The 18,274-nt window shown below is 48.5% G+C and overlaps 1 protein-coding gene across 2 annotated transcripts in view; it reads left to right on the top strand.

Annotated features, from left to right (window-relative positions):
• LOC106592553 (zinc finger protein 385A) overlaps nt 1-18,274 on the top strand; it is a 462,236-nt gene that overhangs the window by 398,101 nt on the left and 45,861 nt on the right. For both annotated transcript variants that reach the window (XM_045696335.2, XM_045696336.2), the window contains one exon: nt 4,441-4,551. In XM_045696335.2, the coding sequence (XP_045552291.1) occupies nt 4,441-4,551 (111 nt within the window). The remainder of the gene's footprint in view (nt 1-4,440; nt 4,552-18,274) is intronic.

Raw genomic sequence — 18,274 nt, 5'->3', positions numbered from 1 at the left:
TACATTATTACACATTACTCTACCACAACATATCTACAACACATTATTACACACTACTCTACCACTACATATCTATAATATAACACATTATTACACACTACTCTACCACTACATATCTACAACACATTATTACCCACTACTCTACCACAACATATCTACAATATAACACATTATTACAATATCTACAATATAACACATTATTACACACTACTCTACCATAACATATGTACAATATAACACATTATTACAATATCTACAATATAACACATTATTACACACTACCATAACATATCTACAATATAACACATTATTACACACTACCACAACATATCTACAATTCAACACATTATTACACACTATTCTACCATAACATATCTACAATATAAAATCAATAATACAGAAAAATAACAATATTAAAATGTATGTTTGTGTACAGTGTGTGTTAGCATGTGTTTTCGAATGCAGGTGTAAGTGCCTGTGTGTGTGTGTGTGTGTGTGTGTGTGTGTGTGTGTGTGTGTGTGTGTGTGTGTGTGTGTGTGTGTGTGTGTGTGTGTGTGTGTGTGTGTGTGTGTGTGTGTGTGTGTGCGTGTCTCTTCACACTCCACACTGTTACTTAAGGTGTAGTTTTATCTGTTTTTTAAAATCAGATTTTACCGTTTGCTGATTAACCTGATGTGGAATATAGTTCCATGTAGTCATGGCTCTATGTAGTACTGTGTGTTTTCCGTAGTCTGTTCTGGACTTGGGGACTGTGAAGAGACCTCTGTTGGCATGTCTTGTGGGGTATGTATGGGTGTCTGAGCTGTGCGCTAGTCGCTTAAACAGACAGCTCTGTGATTTCAACATGTCAAGCAGTGATGCAGTCAATCTCTCCTCCACCATTATCCAGGAGAGATTGACATGCATATTATCAATGCTGGCTCTCTGTGTATATCTAAGGTCCAGCAGTGCTGCTCTGTTCTGTGCCAATTGTAATTTGCATATGTCCCTCTCTGTGACACCCGACCATATGACTTGACAGTAGCCCAGGTGTGACAAAACTAGGGCCTGTAGTACTTGCCTTGTTGATAGTGTTGTCAAGAAAGCAGGGTAACGCTTTATTATGGACAGACTTCTCCCCATCTTAGCTACAGTTGTAACAATATGTTTTGACCATTGACAGTCTACAATCCAGGGTTACACCAAGCAGTTTAGTCACCACAAATTATTAATTTCAAGATTTAGTTGAGGTTTAGGGTTTAGTGAAATGATTTGTCCCAAATACAATGCTTTAAGATTTTGTAATATTTAGGACCATCTTATTTCTTGCCACCCATTCTGAAACTGACTTGCAGCTCTTTGTTAAGTGCTGCAGTGATTTCACTTGCTGTAATAGCTGATGTGTATAGTGTTGAGTCATCAGCATACATAGACACACAGGCTTTATTCAGTGCCAGTGGTAGGTCATTAGTAAAGATTTTAAGAAGTAAGGGGCCTACCTAGCTACCCTGGGGAATGCCTGACTTTACCTGGATTATTATGTTGGTGAGGCTTCCATTAAAGAACACCCTCTGTGTTCTGTTAGACAGGTAACTCTCAATCCACAATATAACATGGGATGTAAAGACACAGATTATGATTGATAATGTTAAAAGCTTCAGAAACAGCTCCTACAATCGTATTATTATAAATAATACTGTACTAGTCAGGACAGCTCCTACCACAACCCACCATACAGGACAGTTCCTACCACACCTGTATCTCAGCAAATCATCAGTCATTTCTGTAAGTTCCGTAAATGTTGAATGCCCTTCCCTATAAGTGTGCTGAAAGTCTGTTGTTAAATAGTTTACTGTGAAATACCATTGTATCTGGTCAAACTTTTTTTTCAAAAGTTTACTAAGGGTTGGTAACAGGGTGACTGGTTGTCAAGACCCAGATAGCTTGTTATTGTTAATAGACAATAACAGAAAAATTTACCTTTTCCACACTCACTTTACGTAATTCAAATTTACAATGCTTGCCTTTCATAATTCGGTCAGTTATATATGGATGTACAGGTTCATAATTTGTTGCTGTCATGGTTGTCATGTCATGCCTAAGTTTAAAAAATATATATCATTAATTAATGATGAATGAGCCATTTGATTCAATGATTGATGGAGCCGAGTTTGCCTTTTTGCCCAAAATGTAATTTATGATGTTTTAGCCGGGTTTGTAAAGATGTGATCAATACATTTGTAGATACCCTGGTAGGTTGCCTGCACTGGTTACAGTTTGAAGCTTTTTCTTGAGTGGGCAGCTTGATGAAAGCCAGTCAATATTTAGATCACCCACAAAATATACCTCTCTGTTGATATCACATAAATGATCAAGCATTTCACACATACAGTATTATCCAGATACTGACTGTTAGCACTTGGTGGTCTATAGCAACTTCCCACAAGAATGGACTTTAGGTGAGGAAGGTGAACCTGTTAGTCAGTATATGAATATTATCTCTTACTGGCAAGTTATCGATTTCATGAACCTTGTTTCTTATCAGTTATCGATTTCATGAACCTTATTTCTTATCAGGCTTATCAGAGGTAGACATGACAGTGATTTTTATGTTTGAGCTGATATTTATGTTTGAGCTGCAGGGTAAACTTCACACAGTGGGCTTCATACTAGGGCTAACAGTATAACTCAGGTTCAGAGGCACACGATTACTGCTGGCAATAGCTGACAGAGGCATTCAGTGGAGCTAGAGGGACATACAATAGGTTACTTACATTATGACTGCCAACACCCCTGGGACAATGTACATTTGCAGCAACACTATTACTCAGCAACACAGTGGTAGGGATTATCTGAGCAGGGTTTGGGTCACTATTAAGTCATTGTCTCAACGCAGCCTTGAAATGTGTGGACAGGGTCCAGGAACCAAGATGATTTGTATGGAATCCGTCATTCTTGGAGCGCATTTTCTGTTTACATAATGTGTCACACAGTTATCTATAAAAGTTATGGCAACAGAGCTACAGTAGTGTTTCAGCTAGGTTTGTAATGCCAGTAGCCTGCTGAATCAACTGCTTTTTTGAGGCTTTCAGAGCTTTTTGAGTCTTTTAGGGCTTTTTGGAGTCTTTCAGGGCAGTATGGAGACTTTCAGGGCTTTTGGAGTCTTTTAGGGCTTTTTGGAGTCTTTCAGGGCAGTATGGAGACTTTCAGGGCTTTTGGAGTCTTTTAGGGCTTTTGGAGTCTTTTAGGGCTTTTGGAGTCTTTTATGACTTTCTGGAGTCTTTCAGAGCTTTTTGGTGTCTCAGAGCTGTATGGAGTCTTTCAGGCTTGACATAGAGTGTAATGACAGCTATGGTACTTTAACAGTTGTTAAATAATGCTTAGGTCTGCTTGGCTGCTGCACACACACAAACACACACAGACACACACATACACACACACACACAGAGAGACACACAGACCTATACAACTGTTGAACTTGAGGTTAATGGTGTTACAGGTTAGGTTAACAGGATTAGTTAGGATAGGGTTAGGTTAACAGGGTTAGGGTCAGGTTAACAGAGTTAAGTTAATAAGGTCAGGGTAGGGTTAGGTTAACAGGGTCAGGTTAACAGGGTTAGGCTATACAGGGTTAGGTTAACAGGGTCAAGTTAACAGGGTCAAGTTAACAGGGTCATGGTAGGGTTAGGTTAACAGGGTCAGGTGAACAGGGTCAGGTGAACAGGGTTAGGGTAACAGGGTCAAGTTAACAGGGTTAGGTTAACAGGGTCATGGTAGGGTTAGGTTAACAGGGTCAGGTTAACAGAGTCAGGTGAACAGGGTTAGGTTAACAGGGTCATGGTAGGGTCAGGTTAACAGGGTCAGGTTAACAGGGTCAGGTTAACAGGGTCAGGTTAACCGAGTCAGGTGAACAGGGTTAGGTTAACAGGGTCAAGTTAACAGGGTTAGGTTAAAAGGGTCAAGTTAACAGGGTTAGGTTAACAGGGTCAGGTGAACAGGGTCAGGTGAACAGGGTTAGGTTAACAGGGTCAAGTTAACAGGGTTAGGTTAACAAGGTCATGGTAGGGTTAGGTTAACAGGGTCATGGTAGGGTCAGGTGAACAGGGCCAGGCGAACAGTGTTAGGTTAGGGTCAGGTGAACACTGCTCTAACACTGGCCTGGAGTACTACTCAGGACTAGAAACTGGGCTAGACACTGGACTAGATACTGTACTAGTCACTGGGCTAGATACTGGACTAGACACAGGACTAGACACTGGGCTAGATACTGGACTAGACACTGGGCTAGATACTGGACTAGATACTGTACTAGTCACTGGGCTAGATACTGGACTAGACAGGGATGTACAGTAGCCTATACATAATCTCTCTCTCCCTCTCCCTCTCCCTCTCCCTCTCCCTCTCCCTCTCCCTCTCCCTCTCCCTCTTCCTCTTCCTCCGTCCCTCTTAATTTCTCTCAGATGGACCCAGTGCAGAAGGCGGTGATCAACCATACCTTTGGCGTTCCACTGGTGAAAACCAAGAGGCCCATCATCTCTTGTAACGTCTGCCAGATACGCTTCAACTCTGAGGTACAGAACAGCTTCCTACCACCACCCACAATACTCACTCTAACTCTAACCCTGTAATGTCTGCCAGATACCTTCAACTCTGAGGTATAGCACACTATAGCAATTCTGACATACTCACTCTAACACTGTAACCTTCAACTCCTTCCATAACCCACCGTATAGGACAGCTTCTACCACAACCCACCATACAGAACAGCTCCTACCACAACCCACCATACAGGACAGCTACTACTACAACCCACCATACAGGACAGCTACTACCACAACTCACCATACACAACAGCTCCTACCACAACCCACAATACAGGACAGCTACTACCACAACCCACAATACAGGACAGCTAGTACCACAACCCACCATACAGGACAGCTAGTACCACAACCCACCATACAGGACAGCTACTACCACAACCCACCATGCAGGACAGCTAGTACCACAACCCACCATACAGGACAGCTAGTACCACAACTCACCATACAGGACAGCTACTACCACAACTCACCATACACAACAGCTCCTACCACAACCCACCATACAGGACAGCTACGACCACAACCCACCATACAGGACAGCTAGTACCACAACCCACCATACAGGACAGCTAGTACCACAACCCACCATACAGGACAGCTACTACCACAACCCACCATGCAGGACAGCTAGTACCACAACGCACCATACAGGACAGCTAGTACCACAACTCACCATACAGGACAGCTACTACCACAACTCACCATACACAACAGCTCCTACCACAACCCACCATACAGGACAGCTAGTACCACAACCCACCATACAGGACAGCTAGTACCACAACCCACCATACAGGACAGCTAGTACCACAACTCACCATAAAGGACAGCTACTACCACAACCCACTATACAGGACAGCTCCTACCACAACCCACCATACACGACAGCTCCTACCACAACCCACCATACAAGACAGCTCCTACCACAACCCACCATACAGGACAGATACTACTACAACCCACCATACAAGACAGCTACTACCACAACCCACCATACAGGACAGCTACTACCACAACCCACCATACAGGACAGCTACTACCACAACCCACCATACAGGACAGCTACTACCACAACCCACCATACAGGACAGCTACTACCAAAACCCACCATACAAGACAGCTCCTAGCACAACCCAACATACAGGACAGATACTACTACAACCCAACATACAGGACAGCTACTACCACAACCCACCATACAGGACAGCTCCTACCACAACCCACCATACACGACAGCTCCTACGACAACCCACCATACAAGACAGCTCCTACCACAACCCACCATACAAGACTGCTCCTACCACAACCCACCATACAGGACAGCTAGTAATACAACCCACCATACGAACAGCTACTACTACAACTCACCATACAGGACAGCTAGTACCACAACCCACCATAGAGGACAGCTCCTACCACAACCCACCATACAGGACAGCTAGTACTACAACCCACCATACAGGACAGATACTACTACAACCCACCATACAGGACAGCTACTACCACAACCCACCATACGGGACAGCTACTACCACAACCCACCATACAGGACGGCTACTACCACAACCCACCATACAGGACAGCTACTACCACAACCCACCATACAGGAGAGCTACTACCACAACCCACCATACAGAACAGCTCCTACCACAACCCACCATACAGGACAGCTAGTACTACAACCCACCATGCAAGACAGCTAGTACCACAACCCACCATACAGGACAGCTAGTACCACAACTCACCATACAGGACAGCTACTACCACAACCCACCATACAGGACAGCTCCTACCACAACCCACCATACACGACAGCTCCTACCACAACCCACCATACAAGACAGCTGCTACCACAACCCAACATACAGGACAGATACTACTACAACCCACCATACAGGACAGCTACTACCACAACCCACCATACAGGACAGCTAGTACCACAACCCACCATACAGGACAGCTAGTACCACAACCCACCATACAGGACAGATACTACGACAACCCACCATACAGGACAGCTACTACCACAACCCACCATACAGGACAGCTACTACCACAACCCACCATACAGGACAGCTACTACCACATCCCACCATACAGGACAGCTACTACCACAACCCACCATACAGGACAGCTACTACCACAACCCACCATACAGGACAGCTACTACCACAACCCACCATACAGGACAGCTACTACCACAACCCACCATACAGGAGAGCTACTACCACAACCCACCATACAGAACAGCTCCTACCACAACCCACCATACAGGACAGCTAGTACCACAACTCACCATACAGGACAGCTACTACCACAACCCACCATACAGGACAGCTCCTACCACAACCCACCATACACGACAGCTCCTACCACAACCCACCATACAAGACAGCTGCTACCACAACCCAACATACAGGACAGATACTACTACAACCCACCATACAGGACAGCTACTACCACAACCCACCATACAGGACAGCTAGTACCACAACCCACCATACAGGACAGCTAGTACCACAACCCACCATACAGGACAGATACTACGACAACCCACCATACAGGACAGCTACTACCACAACCCACCATACAGGACAGCTACTACCACAACCCACCATACAGGACAGCTACTACCACATCCCACCATACAGGACAGCTACTACCACAACCCACCATACAGGACAGCTACTACCACAACCCACCATACAGGACAGCTACTACCACAACCCACCATACAGGACAGCTACTACCACAACCCACCATACAGGAGAGCTACTACCACAACCCACCATACAGAACAGCTCCTACCACAACCCACCATACAGGACAGCTAGTACTACAACCCACCATGCAGGACAGCTAGTACCACAACCCACCATACAGGACAGCTACTACCACAACCCACCATACAGGACAGCTAGTACCACAACCCACCATACAGGACAGCTACTACCACAACCCACCATACAGGACAGCTCCTACCACAACCCACCATACACGACAGCTCCTACCACAACCCACCATACAAGACAGCTCCTACCACAACCCAAAATACAGGACAGATACTACTACAATCCACCATGCAGGACAGCTACTACCACAACCCACCATACAGGACAGCTCCTACCACAACCCACCATACACGACAGCTCCAATGACAACCCACCATACAAGACAGCTCCTACCACAACCCACCATACAAGACAGCTCCTACCACAACCCACCATACAGGACAGCTAGTACTACAACCCACCATACGAACAGCTACTACTACAACTCACCTTACAGGACAGCTAGTACCACATCCGACCATAGAGGACAGCTCCTACCACAACCCAAATATACAGGACAGCTAGTACTACAACCCACCATACAGGACAGATACTCCTACCACAACCCACCATACAGGACAGTTCCTACCACAACCCACCATACAGGACAGCTACTACCACAACCCACCATACAGGACAGCTACTACCACATCCCACCATACAGGACAGCTACTACCACAACCCACCATACAGGACAGCTACTACCACAACCCACCATACAGGACAGCTACTACCACAACCCACCATACAGGACAGCTACTACCACAACCCACCATACAGGAGAGCTACTACCACAACCCACCATACAGAACAGCTCCTACCACAACCCACCATACAGGACAGCTAGTACTACAACCCACCATGCAGGACAGCTTGTACCACAACCCACCATACAGGACAGCTACTACCACAACCCACCAAACAGGACAGCTAGTACCACAACCCACCATACAGGACAGCTACTACCACAACCCACCATACAGGACAGCTCCTACCACAACCCACCATACACGACAGCTCCTACCACAACCCACCATACAAGACAGCTCCTACCACAACCCAAAATACAGGACAGATACTACTACAATCCACCATACAGGACAGCTACTACCACAACCCACCATACAGGACAGCTCCTACCACAACCCACCATACACGACAGCTCCAATGACAACCCACCATACAAGACAGCTCCTACCACAACCCACCATACAAGACAGCTCCTACCACAACCCACCATACAGGACAGCTAGTACTACAACCCACCATACGAACAGCTACTACTACAACTCACCTTACAGGACAGCTAGTACCACAACCGACCATAGAGGACAGCTCCTACCACAACCCACTATACAGGACAGCTAGTACTATAACCCACCATACAGGACAGATACTCCTACCACAACCCACCATACAGGACAGTTCCTACCACAACCCACCATACAGGACAGCTACTACCACAACCCACCATACAGGACAGCTAGTACCACAACCCACCATACAGGACAGCTAGTACCACAATCCACCATACAGGACAGCTGCTACCACAACCCACCATACAGGACAGCTACTACCACAACCCACCATACAGAACAGCTACTACTACAACCCACCGTACAGGACAGCTAGTACCACAACCCACCATACAGGACAGCTCCTACCACAACACACCATACACGGCAGCTCCTACTACAACCCACCATACAGGACAGCTCCTACCACAACCCACCATACAGAACAGCTCCTACCACAACCCACCATACAGGACAGCTACTATCACAACCCACCATAAAGGACAGCTACTACCACAACCCACCATGCAGGACAGCTACTACCACAACCCACCATACAGGACAGCTACTACCACAACCCACCATAAAGGACAGCTACTACCACAACCCACCATACAGGACAGCTACTACCACAACCCACCATTCAGGACAGCTAGTACCACAACCCACCATACAGGACAGCTCCTACCACAACCCACCATACAGGAGAGCTACTACCACAACCCACCATACAGGACAGCTTCTACCACAACCCACCATACAGGACAGCTACTACCACAACCCACCATACAGGAGAGCTACTACCACAACCCACCATACAGAACAGCTCCTACCACAACCCACCATACAGGACAGCTAGCACTACAACCCACCATGCAGGACAGCTAGTACCACAACCCACCATACAGGACAGCTAGTACCACAACTCACCATACAGGACAGCTACTACCACAACCCACCATACAGGACAGCTCCTACCACAACCCACCATACACGACAGCTCCTACCACAACCCACCATACAAGACAGCTGCTACCACAACCCAACATACCGGACAGATACTACTACAACCCCCCATACAGGACAGCTACTACCACAACCCACCATACAGGACAGCTAGTACCACAACCCACCATACAGGACAGCTAGTACCACAACCCACCATACAGGACAGCTAGTACAGCAACTCAACATACAGGACAGCTACTACCACAACCCACCATACAGGACAGCTCCTACCACAACCCACCATACACGACAGCTCCTACCACAACCCACCATACAAGACAGCTCCTACCACAACCCACCATACAGGACAGCTAGTACTACAACCCACCATACGAACAGCTACTACTACAACTCACCATACAGGACAGCTAGTACCACAACCCACCATAGAGGACAGCTCCTACCACAACCCACCATACAGGACAGCTAGTACTACAACCCACCATACAGGACAGATACTACGACAACCCACCATACAGGACAGCTACTACCACAACCCACCATACAGGACAGCTACTACCACAACTCACCATACAGGACAGCTACTACCACATCCCACCATACAGGACAGCTACTACCACAACCCACCATACAGGACAGCTACTACCACAACCCACCATACAGGACAGCTACTACCACAACCCACCATACAGGACAGCTACTACCACAACCCACCATACAGGAGAGCTACTACCACAACCCACCATACAGAACAGCTCCTACCACAACCCACCATACAGGACAGCTAGTACTACAACCCACCATGCAGGACAGCTAGTACCACAACCCACCATACAGGACAGCTACTACCACAACCCACCATACAGGACAGCTAGTACCACAACCCACCATACAGGACAGCTACTACCACAACCCACCATACAGGACAGCTCCTACCACAACCCACCATACACGACAGCTCCTACCACAACCCACCATACAAGACAGCTCCTACCACAACCCAAAATACAGGACAGATACTACTACAATCCACCATACAGGACAGCTACTACCACAACCCACCATACAGGACAGCTCCTACCACAACCCACCATACACGACAGCTCCAATGACAACCCACCATACAAGACAGCTCCTACCACAACCCACCATACAAGACAGCTCCTACCACAACCCACCATACAGGACAGCTAGTACCACAACCCACCATACGAACAGCTACTACTACAACTCACCTTACAGGACAGCTAGTACCACAACCGACCATAGAGGACAGCTCCTACCACAACCCACTATACAGGACAGCTAGTACTACAACCCACCATACAGGACAGATACTCCTACCACAACCCACCATACAGGACAGTTCCTACCACAACCCACCATACAGGACAGCTACTACCACAACCCACCATACAGGACAGCTAGTACCACAACCCACCATACAGGACAGCTAGTAACACAATCCACCATACAGGACAGCTGCTACCACAACCCACCATACAGGACAGCTACTACCACAACCCACCATACAGAACAGCTACTACTACAACCCACCGTACAGGACAGCTAGTACCACAACCCACCATACAGGACAGCTCCTACCACAACACACCATACACGGCAGCTCCTACTACAACCCACCATACAGGACAGCTCCTACCACAACCCACCATACAGAACAGCTCCTACCACAACCCACCATACAGGACAGCTACTACCACAACCCACCATAAAGGACAGCTACTACCACAACCCACCATAAAGGACAGCTACTACCACAACCCACCATACAGGACAGCTACTACCACAACCCACCATTCAGGACAGCTAGTACCACAACCCACCATACAGGACAGCTCCTACCACAACCCACCATACAGGAGAGCTACTACCACAACCCACCATACAGGACAGCTACTACCACAACCCACCATACAGGACAGCTACTACCACAACCCACCATACAGGAGAGCTACTACCACAACCCACCATACAGAACAGCTCCTACCACAACCCACCATACAGGACAGCTAGCACTACAACCCACCATGCAGGACAGCTAGTACCACAACCCACCATACAGGACAGCTAGTACCACAACTCACCATACAGGACAGCTACTACCACAACCCAACCATACAGGACAGCTCCTACCACAACCCACCATACACGACAGCTCCTACCACAACCCACCATACACGACAGCTCCTACCACAACCCACCATACAGGACAGCTCCTACCACCCAATCGGCAGCTAGTACCACAACTCACCATACAGGACAGCTACTACCACAACCCACCATACAGGACAGCTCCTACCACAACCCACCATACACGACAGCTCCTACCACAACCCACCATACAAGACAGCTCCTACCACAACCCACCATACAAGACAGCTCCTACCACAACCCACCATACAGGACAGCTCCTACCACAACCCACCATACGACAGCTCCTACTACAACCCACCATACAGGACAGCTACTACCACAACCGACCATAGAGGACAGCTCCTACCACAACCCACCATACAGGACAGCTAGTACTACAACCCACCATACAGGACAGACTACTCCACCACAACCCACCATAGAGGACAGCTCCTACCACAACCCACCATACAGGACAGCTAGTACTACAACCCACCATACAGGACAGATACTACGACAACCCACCATACAGGACAGCTACTACCACAACCCACCATACAGGACAGCTACTACCACCACCCACCATACAGGACAGCTACTACCACAACCCACCATACAGGACAGCTACTACCACAACCCACCATACAGGACAGCTACTACCACAACCCACCATACAGGACAGCTACTACCACAACCCACCATACAGGACAGCTAGTACCACAACCCACCATACAGGACAGCTAGTACCACAATCCACCATACAGGACAGCTGCTACCACAACCCACCATACAGGACAGCTACTACCACAACCCACCATACAGAACAGCTACTACTACAACCCACCATACAGGACAGCTAGTACCACAACCCACCATACAGGACAGCTCCTACCACAACACACCATACACGGCAGCTCCTACTACAACCCACCATACAGGACAGCTCCTACCACAACCCACCATACAGAACAGCTCCTACCACAACCCACCATACAGGACAGCTACTATCACAACCCACCATAAAGGACAGCTACTACCACAACCCACCATGCAGGACAGCTACTACCACAACCCACCATACAGGACAGCTACTACCACAACCCACCATAAAGGACAGCTACTACCACAACCCACCATACAGGACAGCTACTACCACAACCCACCATTCAGGACAGCTAGTACCACAACCCACCATACAGGACAGCTCCTACCACAACCCACCATACAGGAGAGCTACTACCACAACCCACCATACAGGACAGCTACTACCACAACCCACCATACAGGACAGCTACTACCACAACCCACCATACAGGAGAGCTACTACCACAACCCACCATACAGAACAGCTCCTACCACAACCCACCAATTAGGACAGCTAGCACTACAACCCACCATGCAGGACAGCTAGTACCACAACCCACCATACAGGACAGCTAGTACCACAACTCACCATACAGGACAGCTACTACCACAACCCACCATACAGGACAGCTCCTACCACAACCCACCATACACGACAGCTCCTACCACAACCCACCATACAAGACAGCTGCTACCACAACCCAACATACCGGACAGATACTACTACAACCCCCCATACAGGACAGCTACTACCACAACCCACCATACAGGACAGCTAGTACCACAACCCACCATACAGGACAGCTAGTACCACAACCCACCATACAGGACAGCTAGTACCACAACTCACCATACAGGACAGCTACTACCACAACCCACCATACAGGACAGCTAGTACTACAACCCACCATACGAACAGCTACTACTACAACTCACCATACAGGACAGCTAGTACCACAACCCACCATAGAGGACAGCTCCTACCACAACCCACCATACAGGACAGCTAGTACTACAACCCACCATACAGGACAGATACTACGACAACCCACCATACAGGACAGCTACTACCACAACCCACCATACAGGACAGCTACTACCACCACCCACCATACAGGACAGCTACTACCACAACCCACCATACAGGACAGCTACAACCACAACCCACCATACAGGACAGCTACTACCACAACCCACCATACAGGACAGCTACTACCACAACCCACCATACAGGACAGCTAGTACCACAACCCACCATACAGGACAGCTAGTACCACAATCCACCATACAGGACAGCTGCTACCACAACCCACCATACAGGACAGCTACTACCACAACCCACCATACAGAACAGCTACTACTACAACCCACCATACAGGACAGCTAGTACCACAACCCACCATACAGGACAGCTCCTACCACAACACACCATACACGGCAGCTCCTACTACAACCAACAATACAGGACAGCTCCTACCACAACCCACCATACAGAACAGCTCCTACCACAACCCACCATACAGGACAGCTACTATCACAACCCACCATACAGGACAGCTACAACCACAACCCACCATACAGGACAGCTACTACCACAACCCACCATACAGGACAGCTAGTACCACAACCCACCATACAGGACAGCTAGTACCACAACCCACCATACAGGACAGATACTACGACAACCCACCATACAGGACAGCTACTACCACAACCCACCATACAGGACAGCTACTACCACAACCCACCATACAGGACAGCTACTACCACATCCCACCATACAGGACAGCTACTACCACAACCCACCATACAGGACAGCTACTACCACAACCCACCATACAGGACAGCTACTACCACAACCCACCATACAGGACAGCTACTACCACAACCCACCATACAGGAGAGCTACTACCACAACCCACCATACAGAACAGCTCCTACCACAACCCACCATACAGGACAGCTAGTACTACAACCCACCATGCAGGACAGCTAGTACCACAACCCACCATACAGGACAGCTACTACCACAACCCACCATACAGGACAGCTAGTACCACAACCCACCATACAGGACAGCTACTACCACAACCCACCATACAGGACAGCTCCTACCACAACCCACCATACACGACAGCTCCTACCACAACCCACCATACAAGACAGCTCCTACCACAACCCAAAATACAGGACAGATACTACTACAATCCACCATACAGGACAGCTACTACCACAACCCACCATACAGGACAGCTCCTACCACAACCCACCATACACGACAGCTCCAATGACAACCCACCATACAAGACAGCTCCTACCACAACCCACCATACAAGACAGCTCCTACCACAACCCACCATACAGGACAGCTAGTACTACAACCCACCATACGAACAGCTACTACTACAACTCACCTTACAGGACAGCTAGTACCACAACCGACCATAGAGGACAGCTCCTACCACAACCCAAATATACAGGACAGCTAGTACTACAACCCACCATACAGGACAGATACTCCTACCACAACCCACCATACAGGACAGTTCCTACCACAACCCACCATACAGGACAGCTACTACCACAACCCACCATACAGGACAGCTACTACCACATCCCACCATACAGGACAGCTACTACCACAACCCACCATACAGGACAGCTACTACCACAACCCACCATACAGGACAGCTACTACCACAACCCACCATACAGGACAGCTACTACCACAACCCACCATACAGGAGAGCTACTACCACAACCCACCATACAGAACAGCTCCTACCACAACCCACCATACAGGACAGCTAGTACTACAACCCACCATGCAGGACAGCTTGTACCACAACCCACCATACAGGACAGCTACTACCACAACCCACCAAACAGGACAGCTAGTACCACAACCCACCATACAGGACAGCTACTACCACAACCCACCATACAGGACAGCTCCTACCACAACCCACCATACACGACAGCTCCTACCACAACCCACCATACAAGACAGCTCCTACCACAACCCAAAATACAGGACAGATACTACTACAATCCACCATACAGGACAGCTACTACCACAACCCACCATACAGGACAGCTCCTACCACAACCCACCATACACGACAGCTCCAATGACAACCCACCATACAAGACAGCTCCTACCACAACCCACCATACAAGACAGCTCCTACCACAACCCACCATACAGGACAGCTAGTACTACAACCCACCATACGAACAGCTACTACTACAACTCACCTTACAGGACAGCTAGTACCACAACCGACCATAGAGGACAGCTCCTACCACAACCCACTATACAGGACAGCTAGTACTATAACCCACCATACAGGACAGATACTCCTACCACAACCCACCATACAGGACAGTTCCTACCACAACCCACCATACAGGACAGCTACTACCACAACCCACCATACAGGACAGCTAGTACCACAACCCACCATACAGGACAGCTAGTACCACAATCCACCATACAGGACAGCTGCTACCACAACCCACCATACAGGACAGCTACTACCACAACCCACCATACAGAACAGCTACTACTACAACCCACCGTACAGGACAGCTAGTACCACAACCCACCATACAGGACAGCTCCTACCACAACACACCATACACGGCAGCTCCTACTACAACCCACCATACAGGACAGCTCCTACCACAACCCACCATACAGAACAGCTCCTACCACAACCCACCATACAGGACAGCTACTATCACAACCCACCATAAAGGACAGCTACTACCACAACCCACCATGCAGGACAGCTACTACCACAACCCACCATACAGGACAGCTACTACCACAACCCACCATAAAGGACAGCTACTACCACAACCCACCATACAGGACAGCTACTACCACAACCCACCATTCAGGACAGCTAGTACCACAACCCACCATACAGGACAGCTCCTACCACAACCCACCATACAGGAGAGCTACTACCACAACCCACCATACAGGACAGCTTCTACCACAACCCACCATACAGGACAGCTACTACCACAACCCACCATACAGGAGAGCTACTACCACAACCCACCATACAGAACAGCTCCTACCACAACCCACCATACAGGACAGCTAGCACTACAACCCACCATGCAGGACAGCTAGTACCACAACCCACCATACAGGACAGCTAGTACCACAACTCACCATACAGGACAGCTACTACCACAACCCACCATACAGGACAGCTCCTACCACAACCCACCATACACGACAGCTCCTACCACAACCCACCATACAAGACAGCTGCTACCACAACCCAACATACCGGACAGATACTACTACAACCCCCCATACAGGACAGCTACTACCACAACCCACCATACAGGACAGCTAGTACCACAACCCACCATACAGGACAGCTAGTACCACAACCCACCATACAGGACAGCTAGTACAGCAACTCAACATACAGGACAGCTACTACCACAACCCACCATACAGGACAGCTCCTACCACAACCCACCATACACGACAGCTCCTACCACAACCCACCATACAAGACAGCTCCTACCACAACCCACCATACAGGACAGCTAGTACTACAACCCACCATACGAACAGCTACTACTACAACTCACCATACAGGACAGCTAGTACCACAACCCACCATAGAGGACAGCTCCTACCACAACCCACCATACAGGACAGCTAGTACTACAACCCACCATACAGGACAGATACTACGACAACCCACCATACAGGACAGCTACTACCACAACCCACCATACAGGACAGCTACTACCACAACTCACCATACAGGACAGCTACTACCACATCCCACCATACAGGACAGCTACTACCACAACCCACCATACAGGACAGCTACTACCACAACCCACCATACAGGACAGCTACTACCACAACCCACCATACAGGACAGCTACTACCACAACCCACCATACAGGAGAGCTACTACCACAACCCACCATACAGAACAGCTCCTACCACAACCCACCATACAGGACAGCTAGTACTACAACCCACCATGCAGGACAGCTAGTACCACAACCCACCATACAGGACAGCTACTACCACAACCCACCATACAGGACAGCTAGTACCACAACCCACCATACAGGACAGCTACTACCACAACCCACCATACAGGACAGCTCCTACCACAACCCACCATACACGACAGCTCCAATGACAACCCACCATACAAGACAGCTCCTACCACAACCCACCATACAAGACAGCTCCTACCACAACCCACCATACAGGACAGCTAGTACCACAACCCACCATACGAACAGCTACTACTACAACTCACCTTACAGGACAGCTAGTACCACAACCGACCATAGAGGACAGCTCCTACCACAACCCACTATACAGGACAGCTAGTACTACAACCCACCATACAGGACAGATACTCCTACCACAACCCACCATACAGGACAGTTCCTACCACAACCCACCATACAGGACAGCTACTACCACAACCCACCATACAGGACAGCTAGTACCACAACCCACCATACAGGACAGCTAGTAACACAATCCACCATACAGGACAGCTGCTACCA

Source organism: Salmo salar, chromosome 15 (assembly GCF_965601325.2).
Source record: "Salmo salar chromosome 15, fSalSal1, whole genome shotgun sequence".
NCBI classification, from domain to species: domain Eukaryota; kingdom Metazoa; phylum Chordata; class Actinopteri; order Salmoniformes; family Salmonidae; genus Salmo; species Salmo salar.
Note: the sequence above shows the minus strand (reverse complement) of the source record. Positions and strands in the feature narration are given on the sequence as shown.